General features: G+C 44.4%; 2 protein-coding genes across 4 annotated transcripts in view; one reads left to right on the top strand and one right to left on the bottom strand.

The window, feature by feature from the left end:
- TP53BP1 (tumor protein p53 binding protein 1) overlaps positions 1-862 on the top strand; it is a 66,690-nt gene extending 65,828 nt beyond the window's left edge. For all 3 annotated transcript variants that reach the window (XM_070358809.1, XM_070358808.1, XM_005892598.3), the window contains 2 exons: positions 9-154; positions 506-862. In XM_070358809.1, coding sequence (XP_070214910.1) covers positions 9-154; positions 506-693 — 334 coding nt within the window. In that variant the 3' untranslated portion in view covers positions 694-862. The remainder of the gene's footprint in view (positions 1-8; positions 155-505) is intronic.
- Positions 863-1,555: 693 nt separating this feature from the next.
- The window catches only part of TUBGCP4 (tubulin gamma complex component 4), a 41,916-nt gene continuing 26,383 nt past the window's right edge, over positions 1,556-17,088 (bottom strand). The window contains exons 10-18 of the mRNA XM_005892597.3: positions 11,615-11,665; positions 11,095-11,200; positions 8,880-8,987; positions 8,336-8,474; positions 6,055-6,232; positions 5,499-5,633; positions 3,924-4,040; positions 3,165-3,304; positions 1,556-2,546 (exon numbers count right to left, since the gene is read on the bottom strand). Coding sequence (XP_005892659.2) covers positions 2,534-2,546; positions 3,165-3,304; positions 3,924-4,040; positions 5,499-5,633; positions 6,055-6,232; positions 8,336-8,474; positions 8,880-8,987; positions 11,095-11,200; positions 11,615-11,665 — 987 coding nt within the window. The 3' untranslated portion in view covers positions 1,556-2,533. The remainder of the gene's footprint in view (positions 2,547-3,164; positions 3,305-3,923; positions 4,041-5,498; positions 5,634-6,054; positions 6,233-8,335; positions 8,475-8,879; positions 8,988-11,094; positions 11,201-11,614; positions 11,666-17,088) is intronic.

Genomic DNA, 17,088 nt, shown 5'->3' with positions numbered 1-17,088 from the left:
CTCCATAGGCAACCCCGTGAAAACCCTTTCCAGAATCTGAAGGTACTCTTGGTATCAGACCAACAGCAGAATTTCCTGGAGCTTTGGTCCGAGATCCTCATGACTGGGGGGGCAGCCTCTGTGAAGCAGCACCATTCAAGTGCCCATAACAAAGGTACCTGGAAAGTGTGTGTTGTTATTGAGCCAAGGATGTCTGTAGCTCTGAGGCCTGGTGCTCTAAGTCTCAGGCCTGACAGAAACACACAATAGTGCTTTCACGAGGTGAGCCACTGCGAGTGAAGCACTGGGCTGTTGGTGCTCCTCTTGGTGTCCACTGTGTACTTGCTGAACAGAAGGCCAGCATGCAGTGAGCACAGCTTTCCACTGTGCTTGTGATCAGTGGCACCGTGTTTGACTTGAAGGGATTTAATTTGGGCAGAGTGGGATATACTGGTGAGAAGGCTTACCTGTCTTTTTACTGGAGGGCTAAATTGAGTCTCCTTTCCTCGTCCACCTTCCCCTGCAGATATTGCTTTAGGGGTGTTTGACGTGGTGGTGACGGACCCCTCATGCCCAGCCTCGGTGCTGAAGTGTGCTGAAGCGTTGCAGCTCCCTGTGGTGTCACAAGAGTGGGTGATCCAGTGCCTCATTGTTGGGGAGAGGATTGGATTCAAGCAGCATCCAAAATATAAACACGATTATGTTTCTCACTAAGGATACTTGGTCTTACCGGTTTTATTCCCTGCTGTTGTGGCGATTGTGTTTTAACCAGGTTTTAAATGTGTCTTGTGTGTAACTGGATTCCTTGCATGGATCTTGTATATAGTTTTATTTGCTGGACTTTTATGATAAAATAAATGTTGAATCTCTTTGGTTGTAGTAACTGGGATTTCTTCATCCATTTCTTTGAGCTTAATCTCAGAACAAATAGCAAGACAAACACAGTAACTGCTGTTTTCAAGTGGACTTGTTTGCTGTAGGACAGTGGGTCAAGAAAAGACAGTGAATTTTTTATAGTTTTCTGTGGTATCACTGTCAGAAGATTAATCTGGGTTGTCTAAAATTCAGTACTTCCCAAAATCTGATTTTATAATAGGCGCAGATTATAGTTGTCCCAAAAGCTGAGTTGGATTGGGCACATATCTTAGTTTTCTGGCAGTGAAACAGAAATCTCTTTAGAGTTGAATTTACTTACAGCTGACTTGTGGGTGCTATACTCTCAAAGCTAAAAAGGACCAGTTGTTGTGAATGGCTGGTGCCTGTAAACTTGATGACTTGCTGCAAGGATAAACATGAGAAACAGTGGTAACACTTGAAAATGTTAGCAGCTCTAGTCAGAGGTCAGAATTTTATTACTGTCACAGTCGGAAGCTGTTCCTTTTCTACTTCTAGCATCATCCCTGTTAAATGTCTTCTCATTCTCTAAATCAAGGCTTAAATCTCTAACACCTTCTTTTCCCCCTGCAAACGGTAAATATTTTAGGCTTTGTGGGCCATTTGGCGTGTCACTACTACTCACCTTTGCTATGATGGCATGAGAGCAACCGTAGACAATAGGTAAGCAAATGAACGTGGCTGTGTGCCGATAAAACTTTATTTACAAAAACAGGCTGGCCATAGTATGCTAACCTGTGCTCCAGAGGCAGCAGTGGAAGGGTCATCTTTAGCTGACAGTTTCAGGGAATAAACGTCTATATGTGGTAGAAGATGTAGGGATGGACAAGGGCCAGATTGAGTGGCTACACACTGAAGCCAGAATTATCTTTCAGTTTGGAGGCAGTTGTCCAATGCATATTTATTTTGGCTCATACTGATATGAAGATTGATGGTTATCAGTGATGGCTGGGCATATTACTCCTGTGGTTCTTCTAATAAGGGATAATCAGACCTGCATCTTTCAGTATTCGAAATCTTAATATTTTTTTTTCCTTAAGGACCCTTTTTCCTTTGTTAAAAAAATACATTGTCAGCAGCAGAATTACCTTCTTAACAGTCTGAAATAACTGGAAGTTACTGGTAGAATTCTTCAGAGTCACAGCTGAAGACCCTTAAGGATGGGAGACTCCATTTCAATTTCTGAAAGAGGAAAGGAGGTCTGTGGGGAAACCTAGCTTACCTGGTGTTTTTCTTGCTCAGTGGTAACATCCAGTATTTGACCTATTTATAATTCCTTTTTTCACATGAGCCATATAATGTTCTGAGCTGTGTAACTTACTGCTGTCTTTCGAAGCTTGAACAGTACCCAGGCATGTAGTAGGTAACCTCCAACAAACGTTCCCAACGTAACAGACCTTGCCTGGTCAGCGGTGGGCCGAAGCTACAAGTCCTCCGTGGTGAGTTGAGAACTCCTCGGGGGTGGGGCAGAGGCCCCTCCCACACAGGAACCAGGGGAAGGACTTGCACCCGTGGATGTTCAGTAATGGCTTCTAGGAGAGAAGTCAGAGCTTTTCCAGTAGCTGCAGATGTACGGGGGCCGGCGAGAGAAAGGGGATGTTTGTTTTGAATCTTCTGTCACAATGCAGTGGGATTATTTCAGGTTGTGGACCAGAAGTTCTCACATCCCAAAACTACAGAAAGAAAGAAAAGCTGCATCAATATATCATGCATTCCCGAGATTTTCTTCAAAAAAGTACGAATTGGGGCAACCTGTGATCTAGACAATCTCATCTTAAAACTCTTTTTGCTAAAATCACTTAGGAGGAATCTGCAAGTGCTTTTTTGAATGAGACAGACATTGGAGAAGCCACCTACCACTGAATCTATTAGATTTTTTTTTATCACTAGAGTGTGAAGCAGTGGTTCCCTCCTTTCAGAAGCAAAAGCTCTGAGGGTCAAGGAGGCTGGGGGTAAGGGGCATTAAGGCTGAGCAGCTGGCTCACGTCAGAACTGGGAACTGCAGCCATGCTGCCTCCCAGCACAGCAGTGCGCAACTTAGCCAAGAATTTAAAGTCCATCTCAGTGTCAGGAATTTAAGTATTTACTTAAACTTCTACTGGAAAATAATCTTTGCTGACGATCAGACACAGCCTTTTTCTTCTCCAAGCCTTGCTTTCTTTCTTCTCCAAGCCTTGCTTTCTTTCTTTGGACTAGATAATGGCTAAAGTCTCTTTCCAACTCTGGAATTCTACAATTTGTTAAAAAGCCACACACAATCCACTGAGCGCCCCAGAGGCGGTTGTTCTTACCTGCCCAGAGTGCCACCAGCCTGGGTGTAATATTTGTTATAATCCAGTCGTAAGAGTAGCTGAGCCAAATCCGAATTGATCTGATGATTGCGAACACTGGAGAGAATCTTGAACAGGAGTGAAGACTGACGGCTAAAACCCTGCAGAGAGAAGGGCTCAAGCTGTGTCACTCCTCTTAGATCTACCAGCCCATGTGGATGAAGGGGGCAAAGGGGATGTGTTGGAAAAGTCTTCCTGAAAATCCTACAGCACTAACTGGCCTGCCGACAGTCCCATTTCTCGACTCCAAAAATGAATTCTTTGTACTGAGTCCACAGAACACAGAATTTCCTATGAAAGTACTCTCATTCTCAGTAGGAATTTAGCAGCCAGCTTTAAATGACTATATTCTGCTGTGTACTGGGCTGGCGAGAACCTGTGTTTTCAGATAACATAGACCTGCCTGTGCTACAGGCAGATAATTATAATCTTGGTGAAATAGGGGGTTTAGTTCAAGGAAGTAAGGAGGTTGAATGTTAGAAAGCAGGAACAAAACCAGTGTGTATCTGGTGGCTTCATAAACCATTTGGGGCTTAACTGCATTTGAACACCAAAGCAGCACATACATACCTGCTTCAAAAACTGATAGAACATTTTTTACCTTTGTATCTTGTTATGTGTGTGTGTGTGTACTGGGGAAAAGACCGTGATCCCCCACGTGCAGAACCACCTGTGTCCCTTGGACGGGGCTGCACCCGGCCAGCGGCCAGGCTGACTCACCTTTACCAGGATGCTGAGCTGGGCAGCCCCACGCTCATCCAGTGGGCCCAGGTTCTGACTGACCAGTGAGCAGAAGCTGTGGCAGAGATCTAAGATTTCATTCAGGCAGTGAAACACCTACCCAGGAAACAGTTGGCATTAGGAGAAAAAGGGAGACACATCTGTGAAAGATTCGGGACAATAAGAGCTAACCTGTTCCCACCTTGTGGGCAAAGACCCTGCACGAAACCTCAACCTGCGCCACAATAAATCCGTCGTCGTCTCTCGGACCCACAAGTGTGCGCCAGGCTGAGCTTCGCTTTGAGTGCTGCTCCCGTGCCTGGGGCACTCTGCTTGTACCCGTCCCCGCGGCGCCCCCGTCCCCACTGCAGCCTTGAGCAACCCCTTGCTTCCCTCTCTGTATTATGTGTACTGTTCACTTGGCGTTTGTTCAGGCCCCCGTGTTGTTACTGATCTGTGATGTATGTAAGTCCTGTTTCTCCAACTAGATTGTGAGCTCCTTAAGGGCAGAGCCACGACGTATACCTCTTTGTATCCCCAGTGCCTTGCATACAGTAAGCACTCAATAAATATTTGCTGATGATCACCTGCTCTGATACTCTGCTTTTCCCCAAGGACGCTCATACCACCTAAGGACAGTCTCCTGTCACAGTGGTTCTCGGTGGTTTCCAGTTCACAGAACCCTCTAGAGTGGCATCTATAGAGCTCACTCTCCTTTAAAAATGGCCCCAAATACCAGAACAAAAGAGTGTGACTGAGGAAGACCGATTAGCTCCCGTCAGAGATAAGGCATAACTATTCTATCAGAAAGTACTAGGAAAACAAAACCCTACTAGGGGTCCTTTTAATCATTTTGCCTTTTTTATCCTTGAACTGGAATCAGCTTGTGCGCTTTCTAAGACTGGTGCCAACTGGAACCTGGGTTCTACTAATGTAAGTGCTCTGGGGCCTAGATTTTTTTTTTAAAAAGCTCCCAGATTCTCATGTGGAGCCAAGGTTGAGGATAACCTCCCTAAAGGAGATACACAATATATGTATGTACACAGGCACACACACACACACGTAAGAGACAACACTACTCTAGCTGTCTGAAAACAAGTTCCAAACTGGTCCATCCTGATCCAAAAGGTTGCTAAGAAAGTAAACTCTATGTGCTTTTCATTAGTCTTTCTATGGTGTCATAAAAGCTTTTTAAAAATTTCTTTAAATTCTTCTTGGTCTTGGGACTTCCCTGGCAGGCCAGTGGTTAGGACTTTGCACTTCCACCACAGCGGGGGCACAGGTTTGATCTCTGGTTGGGAACTAAGAGCCCACATGCCACAAGAAACAAAAATCTTTCCTTCTGAGGGGTAAGCATATATTATCTATAGCTGCTCACCAGGTCCTATGGTATAATATTTCAGAAATTCAAAGACATTTTAAGTTCCTTTTTAGTATTCCCTCTTAGTTTTTGTCCATTGTAAACTGTTAAAAATGTTTAGACAGAGACCACAAAGCTGCTGAATGACAGTTCCCCCTATCCTGGCAAGACAAAGTGTCTAAGTGATGAGGCTAGAAGCAGCCAGCTCTACTTACAGGTTTCAACAAGATAAAGGATTGGGCCAGCAGATTGCTCAGGAAGTGGTCATGAGCCAATCGGATGCTTTCAAAGTCTCGGGTCGAATTGATTTGATGAAGCAGCTGTGAGAACTGAGACTCCAGCACATCTACCTTGAGACAGTTACACAAATCATTTTAGTACCCTGCTCAGTCTAAGGACTCAAGGACATTAAGGTGCCTGAGCAATGAAATAGAAATTCTTTGTCCCTACCAACCTCCAGTGTCTTGGCAGATCCCTCCTATCCCTCATTCCCTCCACTGATTGACTTGGTTAAGTCCTGTGGGATCCCAAAAGTTACAGCAAACTAGGTTCAACAAGCATGTACAGCATGACTGTTGAGTGGATGAAGGAGAATGAGGAGTCAAGGTCCTTATTTCTACTTTCCTCTAAAATGCCCCCCAAGAAACAGCCCTAGTGATACAATCCACGGATTTTCAGACCCCAGTTTTTCACCAAGTGCAGGATTCTTCTTCAGTGACTCCTGCCAACCTGGGTTTTTTTCCTACCCCTTTCTTATCCCACAATGCAGACCTGGAGGTAGTACTGCAGGTTATCCACCAAGAATGCCATGCGGTTTCTGAGGCGCCACTTGACTGCGTCGCTCTGGTTGGACTTGAGGTGCTTGCGCTGCATCTGTAGGGCCCAGCAGTGCTGCAGCTCGGCTTGCACCCGGCGCACACTCAGCAAGTACTTGAAAACGACGTTGTACCTGGACGGGAACACCAGACCATTCAAGATAAAACGTCACCCCCCCCCCACCTCCGCCCACGTGACAGACCCTAGGACTCTGTGCCACCCACCTGTCCCCAGAAGGCAAGAAGGACATCAGAATGGCTAGAAACGTGATCAGGGAAACTGGTTTATTTCTATGATGGAAAATTGCACAGCCATCAAAATGAAAAAAACTTTAGCTGTACATTAGAAAATGACTCCCAAGTGATAGGATTTTTCAGTTTCCCTTTTTTATTCACAGACTACATATAACCTGATATCTTTTTGGTAATGCTTAAAACAAGTAGAAAAAATGTACTTTGGGGGAACATATTTAGATGTTATAAAACTATAAACACGATAGAAAACATTGCGTTTAGGATAGTGGTCACTTAGGGCTGAGGGAGGCAAGGGAGCAGGGCTGAGAAGGTCCACACAGGTAGACAGACATTAGGGTCAGTGCAGTAGATTTTCTTCTAGAAGTGGTTTTATGTTGTGTGTAAGAAGGAGGGGAGGAGGGCCTGGCATGGACCAATAAGAATGTGCTGGGAACCAAGGATTTTGGTTACTGTGATTCTCCCTGAAGACCAGGGGAGAGAGAAAATTAAGGGCCCCCTGGGGAGTGGGGAATAAATGAGGAGGGTAGGATTAACAGATGCTCACTGCTGTATACAAAACAGACAACAAGGTCCTGCTGTATAGTACAGGGAACTATTCAGTATTTTAAAAGCCTGTACTGGACAAGAATACGAAAAATATGAATCACTGCTGTACACCTGACACTAACAACACTGTAAGCCAACTCCACTTCAGTTAAAAAAGTCAAGGCTCCCCTCACTGAGCTCAAAACAGCTGCCTGATGTTGAGTCCTGTATTGAGAAGATGCATGGGAAGAGCAGCCAGTTCCTGGTGGAAGTAGGCTTATTTACCTATTCTTACCGATTCTCAGGGAGGCTTGTGTAAGAACCTGATTCCATCTGGCTTTAAAACATTTTTATTTCTAATGGAACAATGTACTGAAAATAGTACATACACCTTGTTTGGATTCTGATTTGAACAAACCCAACCATAGAAAGACAAGTTTTAGGTAAGAAGGGAAACTTCAATATGGAACTATTGTTACTTTTACTGGGTGTGATAATGGCTACTTGTAGTTATGTTAAAAAATGTTCCTTTTTTGAATTGCATAGTGGTGGAGTGAAATGATGACTGGGATTTGCTTTAGAAGGCTCTGGCCAAAAAGAGGAGATGAACCAAACAGCATGACATGGCTGGTTACTGGAGATAGACGCTGTGTCCGTGGGAGTTTGTTACAGTCCATACTTTTGTTTACATTAGGGAATTTTCATAATAAAATGTTTAAGAAAATACTTCTGAGCTTGATTTCTTCAAGGGTGTTAGGAGCCTATGAAGTGAGGAGAAAAGTGGACTGGGACCTACAGATGCTCTCAGGAGAGAGTCTGGGCAGCTCATCTGGGCGGGCTGTGGCTCTGTTTTCTCCCTGAACCAGCTCTGTCTTTGCAGTGTATGTCTATAGTGTCTCGTACCCTAAGCTGCTCTGCCCCCAGAAGTTGAGGCTTGTGTACAGGGATGGGGAGGAGGAGGAGAGGCCACACACTGGCAGCCTGTAAATTGCTCCTTGTGTGCGTGCTCTTTGCGACCCCGTGGGCTGTTGCCTGCCAGGCTCCTCCGTTTATGGGATTTCCCTGGCAAGAATACCGGAGTGGGTTGCCATTTCCTCATCCAGGGGATCTTCCCAACCCAGGACTGAACCCATGTCTCCTGCTTTGGCAGGTGGATTCTTTTATCACTGCACTGCCTGGGAAGCCCAAATTGCTCCTTACTTTGCAATTGAAAAAAAAAAAAGTTTTAAGGGTTTGACCCTCCCAGTCATTGCAGTATTCACTGCCGTATCACATGTACAGCCTCACTTTCTAGTGTTGTCTCCGGCCCCTGAAGGCATCCGAGTTCACAGCCCCTGATTTACAGACTGTTAAATTGTCGGCTGGCTCTCTCGCTCCCACCAGTTCTACTCCTGATACTTTCTTCCGTGGAATTAAGTTGGATAATCATTACCTGTGAGAAACTCAGAAATACTCACTTTTCCAGGACAGCAGGGGTGAAGAGAATGTGTAGTGGCCACTGCACTTTGTAGGAGAGACCCAGGGCCGCCCAGCCGGATGCTGGGGCTTCCCGCGGAGAAGTTTCCCGAGAAGGCCCTTCTCTTGCCTGAGTAGCATCTGTTAAGAACAGAGAAGATGACTTTGCTCATCTAGAACCAGAGTTTCAACAAGGTGAGAGATGAGCGCTCGCTTGAGCCGGCAGTGTGAGAAGCAGAGAGGGCACACAAAAGGACTTGTAGGGGGCAAGGAGATGCCCATGCGGGGTTCTCGCAGGAGATCTTTCAGGGGTTCTTTTTTCAGCCGTAAAGAATGGCGGCTATAAACCATTCCAGTAGCATGATGAAAATAAAACCATGGCCTGGCTGTCTCTTAGCATCTCTTGACTTCCCTTTTGTGTAAAATTAGGGCGCTGGATTAGGTGATTTCTGAGGTACAAAATTATATGGTTTCTGCAGAAGTGGATGGAAGCAGAAGAGGCAATGACCGGTAGGAGCAGAGAAGGCGAGTGAAAGCAAGGCAGACCTTTGTGCTCCTTGCCGTGATACTCGATCGTCAGGTGCAGCAGAGGGAGCAGGTTGTCGTCGTCCAGCAGCACCTTGTGCGCCGACTGCTGGAAGGCCACGTTCACGTCTGCGAAGGAGGACACGGGCCGAGTGGAGGCCTGGCTCTGCCACACGTCCCAGCTCCTCTGGCTTTCCATCTCTCCCCCAGCCCGCCCAGCTCTAATAGCAGCTGCTTTTGCTGACTAGCAAGTGTTCCTTCTCCTCTTGCTAATAAGAGCATCCTGGTTTTCCCTGAGGAATCACCCCGGCCCAGAACAATCCATGTAGTTCCAGCGGGGGCCGGTGACCCAGTGGTGAGCTATCTTGTTACATTATGCTGTTTAGGGATAGGAATATGACCCAAGCCAGGCCAATCCAGAGGTTCTATTCAGATTCTGAAAGAGGGCAGCTCTTTTTTTTTTTTTTGAGATAAACGGAGTCAGTAAGATGTGAACTTGGTTGCAGGCCATCTTGCTACCATACGAGGAGGCCTGTTTCAGAAGAAAAGGCAGAGGCGAAAGATGGAATGACACCAAGCCCTGAAGGCGCCAGGTGAGCCTTGGAGCAAACTGCCTAGAGCCATCATACCTGTGGCTTTTTCAATTATGAGAATCAATAAATTCTTTTTTCCTTTGCTTAAGTGAATTTGAATTGGAAGTGGATGGGATCTGAATTGAGTTTTCTGACACCTGCAATCTAGAAAGCCCTATGTAAGTACAGTGGACATCTGCGGTTTTATAGAGCTAGAAAAATGGTAACCCTGTTTTCTCTCCTACCTCTCCCACACCTTTTTTGACACTCAGCCTTACCCAACTCTCATGTAGTTCGAATGGGAATGGTTATCCTTCCTGTCAGTCAAGGGTGAACACTTAATTGAAGGAGACGTTTTCTTTGGCTGCACTGTGACCCATGTGGGATTTTAGTTCCCCAGGGATCAAACCAGTAAGCCCTGCAGTGGAAGTGTGGAATCTTAACCACTGGACCGCAGGGAAGTCCCCAAATAAACAGATCTTCATGGCTGACCTCTTTGATACAGGGACAGGTGTACGATCTAGTTGGACTAATCAAAACCCCTTCCCTGGAATCCTTTAACCTGCTACCAGAGAGACCAGGTTTGACTCCCCCAGCAGACGCTGTGAGCTATGTTCCTGGGAGCTGCTGGTGGCCATGTGGCCACAAGGGACTGGAAGGCAATCAGAACACAAGAGGCACAGACAATCCTAGCAGTGAGAGAATCCTGGCAGTCCCTGGTTCTTAGGCCCAGCTACATCCCCATGGGCTTCCTCATTGGCCCGGTGGTAAAGAATCTGCCTTTCAATGCAGGAGACACTGGTTTGAGCCCTGGGTCAGGAAGATCCCCTAGAAAAGGAAATGGCAACCCACTCCAGTATTCCTGCCTGGAAAATCCCTTGGACAGAGGAACCTGGTGGGCTACAGTCCATGGGGTCACAAAAGAGACATGACTTAGTGATTAAAACAACAACAAATACCCTATCCCACTGGAGTTACAGATACAATAGCAAATAAATTCCCCCCTTCTACCGAGGTTATTTTCCATCACTGACAACCTAAACAGTTCTAATACAACAAGGGGCAATAAGTCCCAATATGGGGACTTCCTGGGTGGTTCAGTGGTTAAGACTCTGCATTCCCAATGAAGGGACCAAGGGGTTCAATCAATCCTTGGTCAAGGAACTAAGTTTCAGCATGCTGCATCGCTCAGCCAAAACAAAATGTCCTAATATGTCCCTTAAGAGATATATGGCTACAGGGACTTCCCCAGTGGCCCAGTGGTTAAGACTTTATCTTCCAATGCAGGGGATGCAGGTTTGATCCCCAGTAAGGGAGCTCAGATCCCACATGCCTCCAGGCTAAAAACCAAAACAGAAGCAATACTGTCACAAATTCAATACAGACTTAAAGAAATATATGGTGGCTATAATCTGATGAGATGAACTGAACAACTCGTTTGAAGGCTTGTACCGCCTCTTCCAGGAAGGGTCACGAGCTGAGGCTGTTCCCAGTGACAACAGTGTGAGCATACCTGAGCAGCCTTCTATCTTTGGAAACACTCTTAACTCACCAGGCTACTTTAAATGTGGACCAGGTCTAAATGGTTCAGCAGCAAGCTAAGCCATCCCCTACAGCCCTGGGACTTCAGTAAGCTGGTAATTCTCAGGCCCCAGGGTGATTACCATGTTCAGTTACTGCAGTGGGTGGTGTTTTTAACATGTGTTGAGCTGTATCAATGAAGGCCTGAAACAGTTCTCCACGTCCCAGAAGGTAAAAGTCTTTAATGATCTGCAGAAAGAATTTCAATTTTTAATTCAGTAAACCAGCAAGGCCAGGAGCTCTTCACTATCCTAAGAGATTTATGCATATAATTTCAAGTTTCATCTGTTTCACTCCAGCTTACAAAAGGACATAGGGTTTTGGCATTTTAAAGGAGCATACTTGGTAATGGGTGACTGGCGTGTCTTTGATCTTATTTATTCAACAAAAACACAATTATGCCACAAGAAAGTAAACAGCCGAAGCTTTGTGCTAGAGTAAATCTGTAGTGTTAGATGGAGTTTGCCCACCCACCTGGATGAGGACATAAAAAGCCACTCTAGAAGTCGGGATAGGCAACCAGTGCCCTCAGAAGAGGCTGTAGAATAAAGGCACTGACCACCAGCATCATTTTAAGAGTTAAAAGAAGAGCTAAGCTATTACCTTCAGCTGACCCAGTAAATCTGACTCTTCCACCATCAGCTTCCAGAGATGCTGTGAGAAGAACCAACAATACAGGGTAAGTTTCATTACAATGAAAACTCCTACAAAGAATGGTTCTGTGAAAATCCAGCAATGTATTGAAAAAAGTATACATACCATGACCACACTGGGTTAATCCCAGAAATAAAAGTTTAAAAGGTAAGAAAATATGAGATGGAAATACTCTGGAATTAGACAGTGGTGATGGTTGTACAACATTGTGAACATTAAAAAAAAAGTGAACCTGCCTATTTTTAAATGGCTCAAATGTTTAACTTTGATGTTTTTCAATCTCAAAAAAAAATTTAATATGAATATAACTTATTAAAGTTAATAACTTTAATAACTATATTAAAGATTAAAAAAGAAAAACCATGATTGCCTCAATAGATGCAGAAAAAGCATTTGATAAAACATCTGTTGATGGTTTTAGAAAGCAAAGATTAGAAGGAAATCTTTTTATTCTGATAAAGGGTATATACCAAAATCCCACAGCAAACAACCTATTTCACAGCAAAACATTAGAAGAAATTCCTTTTAAAGTCATTCAATATTGTACTAAAGATTTGCCAATATGGGGAAAAAAAAATAACTGAAAAGGAAGAAACAAAACTTACTATTGTCAGATAATATCACTACCTGCAGAGAGTCCAAGAGAACTGACATAAACTATTAGAACTAGTAAGAGAATTTGGCAAGCTTGATGATGAAGATAAAAAATCCACTACATGGCCATTACCGCATCAAAGGATCCTGACTAGGATTTGCCCAGTGACGTGATTGGTGTTGATTCAGTGTGCCTGGAATCCTTACCTGGGTGTTCCTACTCTCTGCCCTCTCTCATTGGAACTGACACAGACTAGGCCCTTCTCCAATACACAATGCTAGACAAAACAGCTGACCTCCCCAGGGGAATGTGTGCACACAGGTCAAAGTAATTAGACCCGGGAGGTGTAAAAGAGGTGTAACAGACTAGACAGACATGGGCTTCCCAGGTGGCTCAGTCATGGAATCCGCCTGCTAATGCAGAAGATGTGGGTTCAATCCCTGGGTCAGGAGATCCCCTGAACAAAGAAACGGCAACCCACTCCAACATTCTTGCCTGGAGAATCCCATGGACAGAGGAGACTGGTGGGCTACATTTCAGAGGGTCACAAAGAGCTGGACAAGACTGAGCGACTAAACAGCAACAGCAGATAACACTGGAGAAGTTTTAGAACTGCCTGAGGGGGTAGTATAGTTAGCCACCCAGATCTCCCCAGTAAGACTGAGACATTCCATACGCCAGCTCTTCAGAGTACTATCTGTTTGGCACTTTTGGCTAAAGGGAGCTACCGTGCCCATGGTTCCCTCCTGAGGAACCAATTTCTGATAGATGCAGAGGTACAATGGCCTAGCCCTCTAACCTCAATTTGGGACATCTCTGGAAGGGCCATTCTAGCTTCAGAACTCTCCAAAAGATTGGCCAAGGCTTCTGTTGCAACTGCATCACAGTTTATTTGCTCTGGAATCCTAACCACTAGGTCACTAGGAACCCTCCTCTTGCTTTTCCCCCAAATTTAAAATACTCTTTATAAATATGTTTAAGAGGCAAGGATAACAGGAATATAAATAAACAAAAATAAATCATAAAAAGAACCAAGATGTTGGATCAACTGAATATCCATATACAAAAAATTAAAACTTGATCTATACCTTGTACCACATACAAAAATTAATTAGAAATGATTATGAACCTAATTGAAACTAAATACTATAAGTTTTCTAAAAGAAAATAGAAAAATTTTGTGACACTGGGTTATGCAAAGGTTTCTCAGTCACAATGCCAGAAGCATGAACCACAAAATACATAGAAACTGATAAACTAGACTTAATCAAAATCAACACCTTTTGCTCTTTGAAAGCCTCTTAAGAGAATGAAGAGACACGACCCAGATAATCACGATGGTGTGATCACTCATCTAGAGCCAGACATCCTGGAATGTGAAGTCAAGTGGGCCTTAGAAAGCATCACTACGAACAAAGCTAGTGGACGTGATGGAATTCCAGTGGAGCTATTTCAAATCCTGAAAGATGATGCTGTGAAAGTGCTGCACTCAATATGCCAGCAAATTTGGAAAACTCAGCAGTGGCCACAGGACTGGAAAAGGTCAGTTTTCATTCCAATCCAAAAGAAAGGCAATGCCAAAGAAAGCTCAAACTACCGCACAATTGCACTCATCTCACACGCTAGTAAAGTAATGCTCAAAATTCTCCAAGCCAGGCTTCAGCAATATGTGAACCGTGAACTTCCTGATGTTCAAGCTGGTTTTAGAAAAGGCAGAAGGAACCAGAGATCAAATTGCCAACATCTGCTGGATCATGGAAAAAGCAAGAGAGTTCCAGAAAAACATCTGCTTTATTGACTATGCCAAAGCCTTTGACTGTGTGGATCACAATAAACTGTGGAAAATTCTGAAAGAGATGGGAATACCAGACCACCTGACCTACCTCTTGAGGAAACCTGTATGCAGGTCAGGAAGCAACAGTTAGAACTGGACATGGAACAACAGACTGGTTCCAAATAGGAAAAGGAGTACGTGAAGGCTGTATATTATCACCCTGCTTATTTAACTTATATGCAGAGTACATCATGAAAAACGCTGGACTGGAAGAAACACAAGCTGGAATCAAGATTGCTGGGAGAAATATCAATAACCTCAGATATGCAGATGACACCACCCTTATGGCAGAAAGTGAAAAGGAACTAAAAAGACTCTTGATGAAAGTGAAAGTGGAGAGTGAAAAAGTTGGCTTAAAGCTTAACATTCAGAAAACAATGATCATGGCATCCGGTCTCATCACTCCGTGGGAAATAGATGGGGAAATAGTGGAAACAGTGTCAGACTTTGTTTTTTTGGGCTCCAAAATCACTGCAGATGGTGACTGCAGCCTTGAAATTAAAAGACGCTTACTCCTTTATGACCAACCTAGATAGCATATTCAAAAGCAGAGACATTACTTTGCCAACAAAGGTCCGTCTAGTCAAGGCTATGGTTTTTCCTGTGGTCATGTATGGATGTGAGAGTTGGACTGTGAAGAAGGCTGAGCACTGAAGAATTGATGCTTTTGAACTGTGGTGTTGGAGAAGACTCTTGAGAGTCCCTTGGACTGCAAGGAGATCCAACCAGTCCATTCTGAAGGAGATCGGCCCTGGGATTTCTTTGGAAGGAATGATGCTAAAGCTGAAACTCCAGTACTTCGGCCACCTCATGCGAAGAGTTGACTCATTGGAAAAGACTCTGATGCTGGGAGGGATTGAGGGCAGGAGCAGAAGGGGACGACAGAAAATGAGATAGCTGGATGGCATCACTGACTCGATGGACATGAGTCTGAGTGAACTCCAGGAGTTGGTGATGGACAGGGAGGCCTGGTGTGCTGCGATTCATGGGGTTGCAAAGAATTGGACATGACTGAGCGACTGAACTGAACTGAGGGAGAAAATATTTGTAAGTCATGTATCTGATAAAGGACTTACAAATCCAAAATACATAAATGACTCAAAACTCAATAGTGAAAAAGTAAAGTTTTTTCAATAAAAAATGGAAAAAAGGTTTGGATACTTCCAAGAAAATATATGGATGGTAAATAGAGAAATGAAAAAATTTTCAGGCTTCCAGGTTAAGATGGTGGAGTAAAGGATCGGCACTTATCTCCTCCTGTGAGAGCACCAAAACTGCAACTAGCTGTTGAACAACCATCAACAGGAGGATGCTGGACCCCACCAGAAAATGATACCTCAAGTCCAAAGACAAAGAAGAAGCCACAGAGAGACGGTAGGAGGGGCACCGTCACGGTAAAATCAAATCCCGCATCCATCGGGGGGCTGACCCACAAACTGGAGAACAGTAATATCAAGGAAGTTCTCCTACTGTTGTGAAGTTTATGAAATCAGGCTTCCCAGCCTGGGGATCCAACAAAGGGACTGGGAATCACCAGGGAATCTGGCCTTGAGGGCCAGGGGGATTTGATTACAAAAGTTCCACAGGACTGGGGGAAACAGAGAGTCCAGTCTTGAAGGGCCTCCTGCGCAGGGTCGGTCGGCAGGGCCTCACCACAGGGACAGGGGCACTGGAAGGTCCCCCTTTGTGAAAATGCTCTTAGAGTTCACCATTAACCCTACCATAGAGCCTGTAGACCCCAGGGCAGGGTCGCCTCAGGCCAAACAACTACCAGGGAGGGAGTGCAACCCCATCAATCAGCAGATAACTGGATTAAAGCTTTACTGAGCAAGGCCCAGCCGACCAGAGCAAGACCCAGGTTTTCCCACTACCAGTCCCTCCCAGCAGGAAGATTATACAAGCCATTTAGTCTCCTCCATCAGAGGGCAGACAGAAGAAGCAAGCAGCAGCACAGTCTCACAGTGGCTAAAACAAAAACCATATTATAGAAAGTTAATCACAATGAAAAAGCAGAAAGTTATGTCCCCGATGCAGGGACAAGATAAAACCCCAGAAAAACAACTAAATGAAATGGAGATAGGCAACCTTCCAGAAAAATGATTCAGAATAATGATAGTGAAGATGATTGAGGATCTTGGAAAAAGAATGGAGGCAAAGACTGAGAAAGATGAAAGAAATGTTTACTAAAGACCTAGAAGAACTAAAGAAAAAACAAACAGATGAATAATACACTAGAAGGAATCAATAGCAGAATAACTGAGGCAGAAGAATGAATAAATGACCTGGAGGACAGAATAGTGGAAATCACTGCTGCAGAACAGAATATAGAAAAAAGAATGAAAAGAAATGAAGACAGCCTAAGAGACCTCTGGGACAACATTTAACGCAACAGTATTTGCATTATACGGGTCCCAGGGAAGAGAGAAAGGACCAGAGGAAAATATTTGAAGAAATAATAGCTGAAAACTTCCCTAACATGGGAAAGGAAATGGTCAACCATGTCCAGGAAGCACAGAGTCCCAGGCAGGATAAAACCAAGGAGGAACACACCAAACACATATAGTAATCAAACTGACAAAAATTAGAAATAAAATATTAAAAACAACAAGGGGAGAATGACAACATAAAAGGGAACTCCCATCAGGCTGTCAGCTGATTTCTCAACAGAAACTCTACAAGCCAGAAGGGAATGCCATGACATATTTAAAGTGATGAAGGGGGGCATCCCTTGTGGCTCAGCTGGTAAAGAATCTGCCTGCAGTGCAGGAGACCTGGGTTCCATGCCTGGGTTGGGAAGATCCCCTGGAGAAGGGAAAGGCTAGCCACTCCAGTATTCTGGCCTGGAGAATTCCATGGACTGTATAGTCCATGGGGTCACAAAGAGTCGGACACAACTGAGTGACTTTCACTTTAACCTATGATAAAATGATTAAAAAAAGAAGAATAAAGTGATGAAGGGGAAAAATGTACAACCAAGAATACTCTACTCAGCAA

The sequence above is a fragment of the Bos mutus genome, chromosome 21 (genome assembly GCF_027580195.1).
Source record: "Bos mutus isolate GX-2022 chromosome 21, NWIPB_WYAK_1.1, whole genome shotgun sequence".
Taxonomy (NCBI): Eukaryota; Metazoa; Chordata; class Mammalia; order Artiodactyla; family Bovidae; genus Bos; species Bos mutus.
This window is presented reverse-complemented; position numbering and strand designations above follow the sequence as displayed.